This window comes from Pan troglodytes, chromosome 2 (assembly GCF_028858775.2).
Source record: "Pan troglodytes isolate AG18354 chromosome 2, NHGRI_mPanTro3-v2.0_pri, whole genome shotgun sequence".
Lineage (NCBI taxonomy): Eukaryota > Metazoa > Chordata > Mammalia > Primates > Hominidae > Pan > Pan troglodytes.
Genome location: NC_086015.1, coordinates 126,194,212 through 126,210,867, shown reverse-complemented (window position 1 = coordinate 126,210,867; position 16,656 = coordinate 126,194,212). Strand labels below are relative to the sequence as shown.

Here is a 16,656-nt window from a genome sequence, read left to right as displayed (position 1 = left end):
CGTTGCTCTATGCTCTGGTGGCCCATACAGGAGGACATGCAGAGCCCCATCCTGCAGGAGTGGGTGGGGTAAGATGGAACCCAGCTGGAAAAATCAACCAATGAGGCCTAGGATTTGAGAGGTGGGAGAGGCAGTATGCATGAGAGTCTGGGGGTGTTGTGGAAGGGTGGGATTCCCAGCTGTGGGTTGGCTCCTCTCAGGGAGGAAGGTTTCCAGCTGTCTTCTCGGTGCTGTCTTGTTTGAGCTGGGATCCAAGGCTTTGAAGGCTTAAGTGGATTAAAGTAAATTAACAATGTCCTAAGCCTGCAAAACTCGTGCACACCCTCAGACTTCTGATGGCTCCTGGAGTGCTGGTGGCTGTCACTGAAGAGGACAGAGGGGGACAGAAGGAGTGGATTCTTAGGGCTAGCCTCCTCACACTGGGGCCTCTGTGGCAGCTCCTAATGAAACATTTCCTCCCAGGGGCTTTGTTGGGGGCAATATTGGCCTGGCTGAGTCTGGGGGCAGGGACATGGAAGGAGAGCTGGGGAATCCCTGTCTCCCGACCAGGCAGGTCTCCATCCGTGCAAATTGGGTTGGGGGAGGAAGTCAGAGAGGTGGGAGATGTCTTCTGTGTGTGCCTGGGTTCCTTGAGACCATTTTTGACCCTCAGGTATGCATTGAATGAATCTGACTTCTCGCCCCATCCTCCTACAGAATGAAGGAATGCCCCCCTCCCCTTCCCCATTCTGACAGCTTTGAGTTTTCCTATCCGTTTGCTGAATTTTTATTGGGCCCTGCTTTGTGCCAGGCACAGAGGGGGATGCTGTGGGGCCTCAGAGGTGAACAAGAGTTTCCTCTGCGTACCTAATGATCTCGTATTGTTGGTTAAAAGTCACTGCCTTTGGTCCCTCAGCCCAGCTGGTACTGGTTCTGGTCTTGGACCAGGACTGGTTCTCTTGTGTTCCCACATCCCTTAGCACGGCTGAGCACACAGTAGGGACTCAATTCATGCTGGGCAAAGGACTGTGCTCTGGGGATGCTGTGTTCAGGAGAAGTTGCCCTAATCAAGGACAGCACCAACCCCAGCCTCCAAGTCCCCTAGGATGTTACACTTCCTTTCTGACCAATCTGTAGGCTGCCAGCCTTGTAACTGTGAGTTTCCCTCTCCCCTGACACCTGACTGAGCTGTGAATAACCCCTAAATACCCTAGAGGAGCTGCCAGTCACAGAATCTGACTGCTGTTTTTCTGTTTTGTAAGGCTAAATTTTCCCCTGTGGGTTTCTCTTAAGGGGGGCCAAGCTGTGTTTCTCTTCAGCCTGCATATTCTCTCATTTGCCAGTGTTACCTTTCCAGGCAGCAGGAGAAGCCAGCCTGGACTTAACACTGGCGGTGGTTAATCCACAAGGTGGGTAATTGAATTGACTATAATTAAAATCACAGGCGCGTCATGGAGAATGTCTTTTTCTCTTAAAGTCACCGTCCAAAGCCTTTGCCGCACACGGAGCTTGGAACGTGCTTGGTGTTTTAAAGACAGCCTTCCTTCTGGTCCCCTTGGCCTGTTTAATACAAGCAGGCTGGTTCCCTTCCCAAGGCCCCCCCAGGATCCCCATGCTATGCCCGGCTCCTTCTCTCCCCACTTCCCCCATCCCCCTTGCCCATGTGGGTGAGGGCTACTGGGAGAGGGACGGAAACTGGAAGAGGCCACCACCCTCCATGCCCCCACCCCCACCTCCCCATTTTTATCCCATCTTCTACCCTGTTTCCTCTTCTTTTCCCCTCCTCCCCAAGAAAGGGCCTAAGTGAAGACTGAGCTGGGAAGTCCCCAAATGGAGTATCTACTGCAGACCCGTCATGCCACCTCCTCCCTCATTTAGCTGCCTACATCTGGAATGCCCTTGTTGAAAGGGAAGGAGGGAATTAAGGTGCTTGCTGCTGTTAGGGAGCACCCAGTCTCATAGGGACAGGGAAGACCCTGCCCTACACACACAGAAAATATTTGACCACATTCAGAGTGGTCAAATACACCATAACATACAATGTGAATGGAATGGAAAGAATAGAGAGAATGTGGAGCAAAATAAGATCAGGGTGGAGAGGTTGTAATCCAGGAACGCTTCCTGGAGGAGGAGGATCCTTGGTTTCATTTCTAAGGTAATATAATATTTATCCAGGATTTCTGAGAGGCCAGCTAAAAACCTAACCCACCAGACTCCAGATCCACTTCTTATCCTATATTGCCCAAAAGCCATCGTGACTACATGACAATTCTTGCCAACCTATAGTCACCAACCTATAATCACCTGCTGGGGGCAAAGGCAGGCCCAAGGGGTTTGCTTCATTTTGCTGCAGAATTTCTTTCTTCTTTTTTTAATCATGCCTATCACAGTTTTCTGAAAAACATCCAACTCACAAAACCTCCAGTTCTCCAGGGAGCGATTAAGTGTTTGCCTGTCGTGCAGAAATGAAGGGCTGCTTTTACTCTGTAGTGGAGGGATAATGAGCAATGATTTATTTCCTTTGGATTACACACACACAGACTCTCTCTCTCTCTGCCTCTCTCTCTCTATCTCTCTCTCTCTCCTGGCCCTTCTGTGAGTCAGTTGCTAAGGCACTGTGGGGAGAAAGCACAGTGCCTCCCATTACCCTGAATCTTTACCACCATCGGCATGAAAGTTCCTCTGCTCCATGGCTCTCTCCTTACTGCTGCCAATTCCCACCCATCCATGGGTCATGCATAGGCTGAGGGAGAGCTATCAGGAGGCTGTGAATCAAGAAGGGAGAAGTGTGTCTCCAGCAGGAGGGAAACTGGGTGAGTCAGCTGGCACTTTCTAAGCAGGCCCTCCCAGACCACTCCCCATCCGCCCAGAGGCTGTGAGGTCTCCTCTCTGCCCACCCAGTCCCTTTGAAAGGCCTTGATTGGGAACAACCTTCCTTGGAGGCAGGGTGGACACTGACCGCCCAATCTCTGCACCTCCCACCTCTGCAGAATCTTGTCTGAAAATCCAATTCCCCTTATACAAGAAGGGATTGAGGATTATTCATATATTCATTCAAACACTGCTAGGTGCTGGACTGAGCCTGGAGATCTAGGAAGCAAAGTCTTTCTTGGCCCCCAGGGCAAACTACCAGGCTAGACACACAGTGTGGCAGTAAAGTAGAAGACTATGGGAGCCCTTTACCCTGGCTTGAAGCAGTCAGAGAAGGCTTCTTGGAGGAGGTAGGGATGGGGGTGAACAGGAATTGTTCCATCAAGAGAGAACAGAAGCACAAAGGTTTGCAGGCTCTTGTGGGATGGATTTGGGGAAGTGTGAAGTGTTTGTTTAGTGTGGCTGGGGTGGAGAGTTTAGGAAATGTAAAAGGTGAAGCATCATTCTTTCAGGGGATCAGTAAATAATCACTGTGCCAGGCACTGGACTTGGGAGGACAGTGGACCAGAACCCAAGGGCCTTCGCAGGAGTTGGACTTTTCCTGGGGGTAGTTGGGAGCTATGGATGGGTTCTGGGCTGGAGAGTGACATGACCACATTTGCATTTGAGAACAAGCGTTCAGGTTGCTTTGTGGGAAAAGGACTCGAGGGGCAGGCCTGGAAGCCAGGCTGGTTAGGAGGCTGTTGGCACTGCTCCAGACAAGAGCTGGTGGTGGCTTGGATGTAGGTGGGATACAGTGGGAAAAAAGTGGATGGATTTCAGAGGCAGTGTAGAGGTAGAACAGGCAGGATTTGCCAGTGTGTACTTATGTGGCTAGTGAAGGTCTGGGGGAAGTCAAGGGCGAGTATAAGTATCCCTTCATGCCTCTGTGGGGAGGGTAGTGCCCTCCTCTGAGCTAAGGAGTGTGGCAGAAGAATGACTACAACACCCACTCCCAAGTCCCTAGGGGCACACAGAGGTGGGCAGGTGGCACCAGGTCTCCCGGGTGCCACTGCCCCACTTCCCCCTGACTTTCACCCTTCTGTTCTGTGGTCTGCTGCGATGCAGCTGGGAGCCCCTGGCCCAACAGTAACCACAGGGTTGCCTCTCCCTCCACCAGATCTGCAGCCGTGGGTCTCTAACTTCACCTACCCTGGAGCCCGGGATTTCTCCCAGCTCGCTTTGGACCCCTCCAGGAACCAGCTCATCGTGGGAGCCAGGTAACAAGGGGCAGAAGGGTTGGGGCGGGAAGTGCAGGGGCTTGGAGCTGGGTAGAGGGAATATTATTCAGGATGAACTCACCTGGGCAGACCCGCGTGCTGGGCCCCGTCCTCTCTGCTGGGCCCTCTCCTTGTGGATGTCTGTCCCCCCACAGAAGGAAGCGTGTTTCGGCTGGGTGGGGGTGGGGGTGACTCTTGACCTCACAATCTCAGCCAGCTGCAGGCCTCTGTGGTTGGCAGTTAGTGAGGGCAGGGACGCCTGCTGGCCACCTCCTGCCCGGTCCCTGCCTGGTCCCTGCCCGGCTGTCAGAATGGTTTTCTGGGCCAATTCCCTGGGAGTTCCATGCAGAGAAGGTGCCCAGGGGCCCCCTGCTGGCCAGCCGGCGGCCTGCACCTGGGACGGCTGGGTAGGGGTAGAACCTTTCCCGAAGGACCTCACCTGCCTTTGGCCTGACCTCTTAGTCCACTGTTCAGATCCAATATCAACAGACAGTACTCCCCCGGGGAACCTGTGGAGACTTTCTGGGTGGACTAGGAGGAGCTCATTCCTCATGAAACCACAGACCATTGGCTCTGGTAGGGAGGGGGCTTAGAGAGGGCCGACCCCAGTAGCTCTCATGGTGCAGTCTCTGGCCCAGCAGCACCTGAGAATGTGTTGGAAATGCAGATTCTTGGGTCCTTCTCAGACCTCTTGAGTCAGAAACTCTGGGAAGAGGCAACCTGTGTTTTAGCAACCCTTCCAGGTGGCCTGACCACACTCAAGTTTGAGAATCTCTGGTGTCATCCAACCGTCCTTATTTTAAACAGGCGGTAGCAGAGGCACTGAGAGGGGAAGGTGACCTTCCCAGCATCACATAGCGTGATGACAACAGGGTGTGGGGACTACAGCCAGGTCTCCTTAACCCAGGCCTAGAGTTTCTCTGCAGATCTGTCTGTGTTATCGCCTGGGACTGCACTACTTTTCAGCTCTGCAGCCCAGAGGTTCTGACTCAGTGGGTGTGGGGCTGGGGAGAGGGTGGCCACTGGGTTGGGCACTTCCGGGCCATGCTGTAGCTGACCATCCTTGCCCTGGAGCTTTCTTTAGTGTCTCCACCCCTTCATTTGCGGTATGAAAATGAGGCAAGTCAAGAACACAGCTCTGGATTAGGTGTGGATGAGCTGGGTTCCTTTCCTGGGGGATCTTAACCTTGGAGCCTCAGTTTCCTCATCTGTAAAGTCTGGGTTACAGTCTCTGTGCCACCAATCTCACAAGGCTGCTGTGAAGCTGAGCCTGAAAGCATTTTTCTTTTAATTTTTTAATTTTTAAATTAACTATTTTGTCTTATGGTAGGACATTCAAAAGGTACAAAGGAGTATATGGTGAAAAGCAGGGCCACCCCCTCAAACAAGCAGGACCCCTGACTGAAGGTTCACCTAGTGGTGAGGTTCTTGACTGTGCCCCCAGAGGGAGTCTGTCCATATGCAACTATACAGGAGGATGGACTTTATTTTCCCAGCAAAGAGAGTAATTGTTTTACTCTCTATTTTGAGATGACTGTCGATTTACACACAGTTGTAAGAAATAGTAGAGATCCCATATACCCTTCACCCAGTTTCCCCCAAGGCTAACATCTTGCATAACTGTAGGACAACATTAAAATCAGGAAACTGGCCTTGATGTGATCCTTCAACCTAATTCTGATTTCACTCGTTTTACATGTATACTTTAACAAACCCAAATGGTAGCATCCGAAGACTCTACTCTGAACCTTGTGAAAGCATTTCAAAGCTGCCATTTATTCCACACCAGCCATGTGCCAGGCACTATTTTATGTGTCATATATGTAGTAAGTCAGTTACTGCATGTAGTAAAGGTAGTAAATCACACATGTATTTAATCTAATACATGTAATAAATCATGCCTGCAGTAAATCATTGAATCTTCACAAGTGGGTGAACCCAGGAAGTGGGTTCTATGTACCCCCATTTTATGGACCAGGAAACTGAAGCTCAGAGAGGTTATGTTACCCTGTGACTGTGGTCACACTGTTCTTCCTCATCCGCTCTGCGGCTTCCCCAGAAGGTGGTTATGTTTTCTGTCTGGAGGCTTCCCACACAAAGATGGAGGGACACTTTTTCCTGCATCCTTGAGCCTGGCTATGCCCTCAGATGGACAGGGGAACTCAATTCTAGACCTGGTCCCTTAGGCTTCTTAGAGCCAATGTAGTGGGTCTTTGGCCACTTTCTTTTCCTGTCTCCAGCTCATTTTCCTTCCTCCTTTTCTTCTGCCTGACATAGTCTTCCCTTCTTCTTGACCCCTGGATCTCTGGAATTCAGGCTAGGGAAATTTTTTATTCATTTATAACCCTCCCTTGTTCCGCAAGGGATTTAGGGTGGGTCAGGCTACAGAGATTTCTCTCTGTTCTCATATTCCAGCTCCCAGGAGAGTTGACTGCGATGTTGTGATGAATGATTTTTGATGGGATAAAAATGAATAAAGTGATGCAATGTTTCCCCTAATTTGTTAAAGCTGTGAGCAGATGCCTGTGTTACCTGAGCAGGCAGCTGGGGCACAGCCATAAGCTGGAGCTTATCTGTTCCCAGGCCAGGAGGGTGGGATGGGGAGAGCTCTGCTAAGGACTTGGGGAGGGGGTTGGAGAAGGACAGCAGAGGCCTGGAGCCAAGGTCACCCGGGAGGCCCGCCCAGCCCCAGGACAGCAAAGAAGATGAGTGGGGCCTGGGCCTGGAGCCAGAGCTGGGAAGAGAAGCCTCCTGGCCTGCAGCATCTCCTTACGGCTCTGGATTCCTTCAGCAGGGGCCCTCTTTCTCTTCTGGTCCCACTCCACAGCCTTTCCCCTCATTTCCCTCCTCAGCTGAGGTAGGCCAGAACTTTCTAAAATCTTTATTCCTAAAAAGTTTAGGAACCAAAATAGGAATAGCCCAAAGAAGACAGAAGAACCAACGAAAGAAAATTGTTGGGGAAAACCAAGACTTTGCATCTGTTCAGCATGAACAGAGCCTTTAAATGTGCATCACACCATTCCTCTGTCTCCACAGACCTGTGAAATAAGAAAGATAGCCATTCACTTCCCCATTGTACAGATGCAGGCACTGAGACTCTCAGAAGGTGGCAGTTGGCTGAGCTGGAATTCTCCCTGTCTGTGCATGGTGGCCTTCTGACTCCAGCATCCATGCAAACAAATTTCAGCAGCAGCTGACACTTATGATACTCAATAAGTGTCTGATATCATTATTACTACTAGTAGTATCCTCTTTGTTACTGAAGGTGAAAACTGTTTGAGGTTGATAAGTCTGGAAGCCCTGTGCAGGCTGGACTGTGGGGAGAGGGATGGTGAGGTGGTGGATGGGGTCGTTTGGGTTAGAGGAGAGAGGGTGGTCCAGAGAGGTGGCCACAGAAAGGTCAGACCTGGAGTCACTGACTGCTGGAGAGACTGCAGGAGATGAACAAACAAATCGGACTCAGGACCCCGGGATGTGGAGCCAGGAGAGATGGCTGGCCTGTGTGAGAAGGGGTGAGTCAGGGTGGAGGGCCAGAGTAGGAGGAAGCTGGCTGTCTGCATCCCTGTAAGAGTGCTGTGAGGCTTTACATTTAACAGCCTCCATGGTTGGAAAAGGTGGGGTCAAGGGGTTCCTCCCAGGGCTAGCTGAGTTGGCTGGGAGCAGACACAGCATGGAACTTGGAGGAAAGTCTGGGTTTCAATCCTAACTCCTTCACTTACTATCTTGGTGACTTGGGCCATTTACCCACCTTGCTTCCTCATCTGTAACTTGGAGCTTCCTGGATTTCCTCCCAGGGTTGTGTGAAGATTAAGTGAGCAAATGGAGGTAAAGCTCTCCTTAGGGGTTGACCCTAGGCAATCAGCACCCAGTCCTGGCATCCCAGGAGGCCCAAGCCAGGAGGCTGCTCCCTGGGTCCTGCCTGCAGAACCAGCGTCACTTAGGATGTCTGTTTCCATTTTCACAGGAACTACCTCTTCAGACTCAGCCTTGCCAATGTCTCTCTTCTTCAGGTACGATTGCTTTCTTCCCTTCCCTTCCTATAATTTCCCCTATTCCAGAGCCCAAGGCAGGGCAACGCAAGTGGCGCCATTCAGAATTCAGCCCCTAAAGTTGAAAACAAGAGCCACTTGTTCTTTTCACTGGCCATGGAATCAGACCCTAGCTATCAGAGTCACTGCCCGCAATGTATGTGGAGGGAGGGTGTGGCTCACATATACGCAGAGGCACACAAGGCTCTTGCATCATGCAGCGAGGCTGCTAATGAGGAAGGGCGAAAAAGAATGCCAGGCTGGGGTGACCAACTGTCCCTGTTTGGGACTGAGAATGCAGAACTTCCAGTGCAAAAACTGGGACAATACTGGGCAAACTGGGTTGGTTGGTTATTGTAAGTCCCCAGACCTGGCTCCACAGGAGGGTCTCTGAGTTCAGGCCTCCACGGAAAGGGTGTTCCTAGTTCCTTTCCTAGCCCAGTCTGAATGATCCCATTCTAACTCAGCATTTTCTTTGAGCTGTGATTGATTTATTATCTGCTGCCAAGAAGGACTTCCCAAGCATAATTCCCTAAGTGCTCTGAGAGGCGTTTTAATGGGACTCCTTGATCCAGAACATTTATCCCAGATTGAGAAACAGATGTCAAACCATCTTTGCAGAGGCTGAATATTGTAGAGAAAGGAAGGCCATCTCTTCTTCAATGAGGGGAGAGCCTCAATTCTCATGTCTAGGAGACATGTTCTAGTCTCCCAATGATTAAGCATTCATTGAGCACTTACTGTGTACCAGAACTCATGGCTAGGGGGCCACGAGACTATAAGAAATGCAGAGTCTCTGGCCTTCAGGAAAACATGATGAGTGACTAACCTAATCAGAAGTTAGAACTTAATCATTTGCTGGGCTGTTTGGTATAGAGTTTCACTGCCACAAGGGAGACCTTCTTGGGGAGCTGGTATGACATTCTGGCCACACCTGGGTCCACACACCCAGGGACATTGCAGCTCTTGGCTGGTTGTTAGAGGGGAGGTATAAGGAAGCAGAAAATCTGTGCCCATTGGAAGGGAAGGGTTGGGAGGAACTAGGGCAAGTTGAAAGAAAATGCCATTCATCCATTTGTCTGTCCATCTGTCCTTCTATCCATACCTTTACTAGCCAGCCTGACCATCCATCCATCCATCCATCCATCCACCCATCCAATAAACATTTGTTGAATAACCACTAAAGGCCAGGTCTCATCCTAGGCATGGTACAAGGCCTTTGAGTTCTAAAGTGAATCAGGCCCAGTACCTTGCCGCAAGGAATATGCACATAAGGGATCACATACGATTCCCTTGAGGGGCTGTGCAGCATATTCCTGGGATCTGGGCTGGAGCAAGGCAGGGGAAGTTCCCCAGAAGCAGCATGTTGTGGCCTGTGAGCTCAGTCACAGGCGGCCAGTCCAGAGCCTAGTTTCCATTGGTCGGAAAGTAAGCCAAGTTGCCAAACCCAGCAGGTCACGGCCTGGGGGAAGCCAGTGCAGAGGAGGTTCAAAGTGGGTGGGAGGAAGTGGACCCAGGGGTCCCACCCTGAGCTCCAGGCAGCTGGGTTTTTATTTGGTTCCTGTGGTGTGCAGATGAAGGCCTTCTAGGAGTGTAATGCGGCTGAAGGAAGAGAAATAGATACACAGAAATAAAAGCAATGCTGTTAAGACTGCGCTTGATGACTGAGTTCTGGGGTTTGGTTCATCCAGGTCAGTGTTGACCTGGTGTCAGCCTGGGGCAGGTATCTTATGGCAGCCCATAGCTTAGGCTTGGAGCAGGGTCTCAGCTCCAACGGCATTCTCTGAAGGGCCCTACAGACAAGCCCCCAAAGCACCAGGAACTGGCTGACCACCTTTCCCAGCGTGTCTCTTAGGGGCCTGACCTCAGGATTTCAGACTGGATTCACTGTGACAGAACTAAGGGAATAAATACATTTTATGTCCACATTCCCACTCTGGTGTGTACCATCTGTCCACAGAGGGGAGAGAACAAGCAGGAGGTTGGGGTGGGCCGTCCAGTGTCCCCTGGAGCAGACCTTGGCCTCTGGTCTTCAGTGCCCGGTCCTCCTGTCTGTTGTCTGGCCTGGTGAGGAAGCCCTGACTTGTAACTCTCAAAGACTAACTTCAGGGGTTGCCCTGCCAGTGCCCTCTCCGGGAGCTTTGGGTCCCTGGTTATAAGCTTTCAGTTCTCAGTTTCTGCTGTCACCAGCAACCAAATGCTAAAAATGATCTGTACCACTTTGCTGACAAGGGCGGCTGGGCCAGGGTGCCCCCGCCCAGCTTCCTCTACTCTCCCTGTGGCCTGGGGCTACACTTGGGTTAAAACTCCCCATTATGGAGCCAACTGATTCTCCCACTTGGCCCCAGGGCATGATTTAAGCAAACTTAAAACTCAATGCTTTACTGATAGTTTAAATAATTAACATTCCGTAAAGAAAAATCTAAATGTAAACAGTTTTTGCAAACGAGTATCCATTAAGGGACTTCCAAGTACCTAACCCCTATTAAACAATTTATGTAAACCACTCTTCCTTAAAGAAAATCGAATGCCCAGCTCCTTCCCAATCCTCCAAGCTCTGAAGTAGGGAAGAGGTGCAGCTAGGAGCAGATGGGGCAGTGTGTGTGTTGGGGGTGGAGGAGTGGGGGAAATCAAATCAGCTCACCTGTGTGGTTATTTATCAGTGTAACTTAATAAACTGGTACTGGGAAAGAAAAGGAGGCTAGTGATTGACAGCATCCCCGGGCTGCTGAGAGGACCAGCATGATGAGCTGTCTTGGAGTTGGCAATTAGGAGCTCGTGAGCGACCTTTGCCAGAACAGTTCCATGGGACGACCTGGCTGGAGGCCTAATTGCAACAGATTTATGATCTTGGTTTGCCAGATATCCTGCGAGGCAGAAATGAGGACTGTTCTGCACATATGCATCAGGACGCATAATGGGGCTTTGTTCGGGCCTGGGCAGACGTGGAGGGCAATGCCTGAGCTCTCTTCCAGTTTATCTCCACGTCCTCCAAGCTCAAATCTGGCAGCCTTGGAGTGGTTTGAAGTTGAAACTCCACAGAGCAGTGGACTTAATGCTCCAAAGATGCGTTGACATTCAGCCATTGTCCCTGGCCCCCAAGTGTCCGTGGGAGTTGCTGAGTTTTCACGGAGATGATCCACGTCCCTGGGTGTCGCCTGCTTCCTCTCACAGCGTGAAAACCACACAGCTACTGTTACTAGAGATCATCCTGGAATTTCTGGGACAGCCCTTGTTTAAAGCACTCTGTGTTCCAGATTGATCAGACACGTCTCTCTCCACCCCTTCACAAAACTCCACTAAAAAGAGTGAGAAATTTTAAAGGGTGCACATTCACAACAACAGAGAATGAAAAAGATGTCAGTGAAGAAGAGATTATGCATTCTGGGGCAATGGAAAGTGGATAGAGGCTGGGCACAGTGGCTCACTCCTGTATTCCCAGCACTTTGGGAGCCCAAGGCAGGCGGATCACCTGAGGTCAGAAGTTCAAGACCAGCCTGGCCAACGTGGTGAAACCCCATCTCTACAAAAATTAGCTGGGCATGGTGGTGGGTACCTGTAATCCCAGCTACTCAGGAGGCTGAGGCTACTTGGGAATCACATGAACCCAAGAGGCGGAGGTTGCAGTGAGCAGGTATCACGCCACTGCACCCCAGCCTGGGCAACAAAGCGAGAATCTGTCAAAAAAAAAAAAAGAAAGAAAGAAGAAAGAAAGAAAGAAAGAAAGAAAGAAAGAAAGAAAGAGAAAGAAAAAAAGTGGATAGAGCAGGTCGGCTTGCAGAAGGGATGCAGTGGACAGGCAGCTGACTCCCCAGAAGGGCCCCAAAATTGGGTGTCCCATATTGTGTGATGTGAGGATGAGCTACAAGGATGAAAGGAAGGATTGATTGAAATTCTCTAAATTAAAGGGTTGGGACCCAGGTCTCCTGTCCCATCCTGAACAGCAATCCCTTCTTCCATCTTCTCCCTCCCTCCAATAAAGGAATCAAGACCCTTTCTCCAAAGATTCAACTGTAAAGTCTCCATATTCAGAGACTCCTAAAGGGCACTGATGGGGTGTGATCAGACGAAAGTCTACTTCCTCCCACCCCCTGCTCCCCCAGCCCCACTTCCAGGCAGGAGACTAAGGGAGTCTTTGCTGGAAAAACTCAATGACTCCAGAGACCAGACTTTTAGAATATGACATAGAGGGCCTCCCAGTGAAAAAGGCTCCTCACCCAGCACCCTACAAGAAGCCCACCAGTCTCTATGAGACCTCCCATGGAGTTCCCAGTGAGCTGCTTAGTACTTTACTCTTAAAGCAAACAAACAAAGATGCTTTTTTTATCACGTAATTTCATACACACACAAAAGCAAAGAGAATTGTACATGAACCCCGTGTACTCAATAGCACTTTAACAATTATCAGCTCATGGTCAATCATCTTTCATCTACATACATCCCCCCACGTCCCTGTCCTGAAGCAAATCTCAGACATATCATAACATCCATAAATATTTCAGTATACATTTCTAAAAAATAGGGATTCTTTTTTTTTTTTTTTTTTTTTTGAGGTGGGTCTGACTCTGTCACTAAGGCTAGTGGCACAATCATTACTCACTGCAGCCTCCAACTCTTGGCCTCAAGCTGTCCTGCTGCCTCAGCCTCCCAAAGTGCTGGGATTACAGGTATAAGCCACCATACCAGGCTGGGATTCTTTTTATTTAAGTGGCCCAAAGTTAATAACTTCATATCACTAAATGTCCAGTTAATGTTTACATTTCCCTACTTGTCTTATAAAATTTTAAAATAATTTTGGTTATTTGAATCAGGATTCAAATATGCTGCAATTTGTTGATATGTCTCTTTAAAACAATATTTCTCTCTGTGCAATTTTTTATTGTGCAATTTTTTATTGAAGAAACCTGGTCACTTGTCCTATAGAGTTTCCCACAGCCTGGATTTTGCCGATTGTAATGCAGGTGGCATGACTGAACATGTTGCTCTCTTCCCTGTATCACATGTACATTGATTGTTAGAGCTAAAAACTTCATTCAATTTAGATTCTGGCAAGATTACTTCATAGGTGTTCTTGTGTCCTTTCTTTAGGAGGTACATAGTGTCTGATTTTCTCTCTTTTGATGTTAGTAATCAGTGATGATCTTTTTCTAGATCCTTTAATTCTTTAGGTATTACAATCAATTAGCTGGGCTACTTCTATAAAAACAAACTTTTTGGGCCGGGTGCGGTGGCTCACTCCTGTAATCCCAGCACTTTGGGAGGCCGAGGCGGGTGGATCACCTGAGACCAGGAGTTCGAGACCAGCCTGGCCAGCATGGTGAAACTCTGTCTCTACTAAAAGTACAAAATTAGCCGGGTGTGGTGGCACGCACCTGTAATCCCAGCTACTCGGGAGGCTGAGGCAGCAGAATCACTGGGAGGCGGAGGTTTCAGTGAGTGAAATCATACCATTGCCACTCCAGCCTGGGCGACAAGAGTGAAACTCCGTCTCAAAAAACAAAAGAAAAAAAGGAAAAACACCTTTTCCTCATCTACTACATGATGACCCAATGATGCAGTCATATAGGAAAGGCAGGATAAATATTTGATATTCCATCTTTATTTACCAGTTTTCAAATAATGAGCTGGTTTGCTAGTATCTTTCAATGGTGATCAGTTAATTTGTCTTTCATTATTATGTTCACCACAGACTCGTGGATATAAACATTGTTGATGTCTTTCAATCCATTGCAGTTATCTTTCATGACTACCCCATCTTTCACCAGCGGGGACCTCTTCATGTTGGCTCCCAGGTCCTTTAGACCCACCCCAGTCGTCTTTGATTACGTCCTTGCTGTCTGATGTGACAGAAAGTTCCAGCCTTATCTTGTGCATTTGCTGCCCCAGATCTGGAATCAGCCATTTCTCCAAGAAGCCCTGGTTCCTTTCTGGGGGAAGTGGTTAGTAATTTATTTTTAGGTATGAACAAATAGACAGAAATCACTAGACATTTGAGGAAAACCTCTAAAGTGAAAGAGAAGGCCAAAACAAGCAAATGGAATGAGAAACACTGTCAGAAACAGAAACAATGAGAGAAATAATTTAAAAAAAATTGGCTGGGCAGGGTGGCTCACGCCTGTAATCCCAGCACTTTGGGAGGCCAAGGTGGGTGGATCACCTGAGGTCAGGAGTTCAAGACCAGCCTGGCCAACATGGTGAAACCCTGTCTCTACTAAAAATACAAAAAATTAGCCAGGCGTGGTGGCGGGCACCTGTAATCGCAGCTACTCAGGAGGCCAAGGCAGGAGAATCACTTGAACCTGGGTGGCAAAGGTTGCAGTGAGCAGAGATCATGTCACTGCACTCCAGCCTGGGCAACAGAGCAAAAGTCTGTCTCAAAGAAAAAAAAAATTCAATTAATGATAAACAACCAATTAGTATCTTCTGAGAGATACAAAATATTTTGTTTATAAAACAATAAACTTAAAATATGGAAATTTAAAATGTGATAGGGAAAATAAACATTGAATTGAAGGATTAGAAAATAATGTTGAAGAAAAACCTACCAGAACAACAAAAAAGAAATGAAACATAGGAGAGAAATATCAGAAAACTAGAGGATCAATGCACAAAGGCCAACAGTGGATTGGAATATTAAGAGTTCCAAAAAGAGAACAGAGGAAAAGGTGAGGAAGAAATTAAGGATGAACTAACGTAAGAAAATTTGCCAAAACAGAGAATGAGTCTTCAGTGCTAAAAGGTTGACTGAGTTCCCAAAAGAGACCCGTCCTAAGGCACATCAGTGTGAAATTCAGGACACTGTTATTAAGGAGAAGATCCTAAAAGTTTCCAGAGCCTAAAGAAAAAAAGAAAAAGAAAATGTCATCAGACTCCTCAATAGCAATGCTGGAACCTAGAAGACAATGGAGGAATAAATGCCTTTAAAATTCCAAGTGAAAATTATTTTCAACCTAGAATTTGGTATCAAAACTACCAATCAAATATGAAGAGAGAATAAATCAGACATGCAAGAATTTGAAAAATTGATCTACCATGTTCCTTTTCCTAGGAAGATACGGGAGATGTGTTCCACCAAAATAAGCGAATAAATCAAGAAAGAGGGAAACATGGGATTCAGAAAGCAGGAGAGGAAAGAAGGTAAGTCCCAGGCTAACAGTCAAGCAGGAGGCCTCGAGAGCAGCCAGAACACTAGGCAGGAGGATGAAGGTTGGGGGATGAGGAAGAGGATGGGAACTCACAGATTATCTGAATCATTTGTGCATGCAGTAAGAAAATCATATTGAGGCCAGGCACGGTGGCTTACACCTATAATCCCAGCACTCTGGGAGGCCGAGGGGAGCAGATGACTTGAGACCAAGAGTATAAGACAAGTCTGGGCAACACAACAAGACCCTGTGTGTACAGATAATTTAAAAAACTAGCCAAGTGTGGTGGTGTGCATTTGTGTTCCCAGCTACTTGGAAGGCTGAGGCAAGAGGATCACCTGAGCTCAGTGTTAGGTTTTGAAGGGAAGGTGAAGGTTAAAGAAAGACACACACACAGCAAGAGGGTGGCTCAACAGCAAATGCAGGCTGTATGTCCAGCATAAAACCTATACAAGTGGGAAACTAGCCTAATGCCAGAGCCCACCACTGCTTACAGGCTAGGGGTACTTATAGGTATGGGTGGGAGGGGTCTGGGCAGTATGGCTTGCTGCCCAGTGGGATATTGATAAGATGTTCCCATGATGAGGCAGTTCTGGCCCTTATTCCCGTGGGATGTCATCATAGTGTTCCTTGGACCTTTGCCCAGCGAGATATGATAGGGATATTTCTTTAGTTGGGCCTTTGTCTACCTTGTGGTCAGGTGATTAAGAAGGATGTTTCTCACAGCCCGAATGCCTGGGAAATGTTTCACTTTGACCAAGGGTTGCAAAATAGTGGGGAAGCTTAAAATGGTGCAGTTTGGACTGACATCCAGGAGGTTGAGGCCGCAGTGAGCCATGATTGTGTCACCGTACTCCAGCCTGGGGGACAGAGCAAGACCTTGTCTCCAAAAAAAAAAAAAAAATCATATTGAGAGGGATGTGTAAGACCTGTTGGACATTTGGGGAAAGTCAGTGATAGTTCCATGCAAAACAAGCAAATGGAGACAATCAAGACAATTATTCAGTCCAAGAAAACCAAAACATTGTTCAAAAAAGGGAAACCTTATCAGAATACGAATATTTCATTGATTCTCACTCACATGCACATGTTTTCACATTTTAATGAGTCTGAAGTTGGGACGTGTCTTTCAGTCGAAGACATCTGACAGTCACATTCAGCCAGGTGCAGTCTTGATGTTGTCATGCCTGTGCAGGTATGAACTTAGTCATTTTTTCTGGTGTTCTGACCAGACAACAGCAACCCCTCGACGTTTCAGTCCACAAACCATTTTAGGATCACATGAGGGAAGAATGTGAGTCCTGGTGTGTCAGAAAACCTGTGGGCATCTTTTGGTATGGTGCTCATTCTATAAGCATCCAGACTTGCAGGATG

The 16,656-nt window shown here is 48.4% G+C and overlaps 1 protein-coding gene across 5 annotated transcripts in view; it reads left to right on the top strand.

Annotated features, from left to right (window-relative positions):
• Nucleotides 1-16,656, top strand: part of SEMA5B (semaphorin 5B) — a 119,562-nt gene that overhangs the window by 80,619 nt on the left and 22,287 nt on the right. For all 5 annotated transcript variants that reach the window (XM_016941758.4, XM_016941757.4, XM_016941755.4 and 2 more), the window contains 2 exons: nt 4,010-4,109; nt 8,074-8,119. In XM_016941758.4, coding sequence (XP_016797247.2) covers nt 4,010-4,109; nt 8,074-8,119 — 146 coding nt within the window. The remainder of the gene's footprint in view (nt 1-4,009; nt 4,110-8,073; nt 8,120-16,656) is intronic.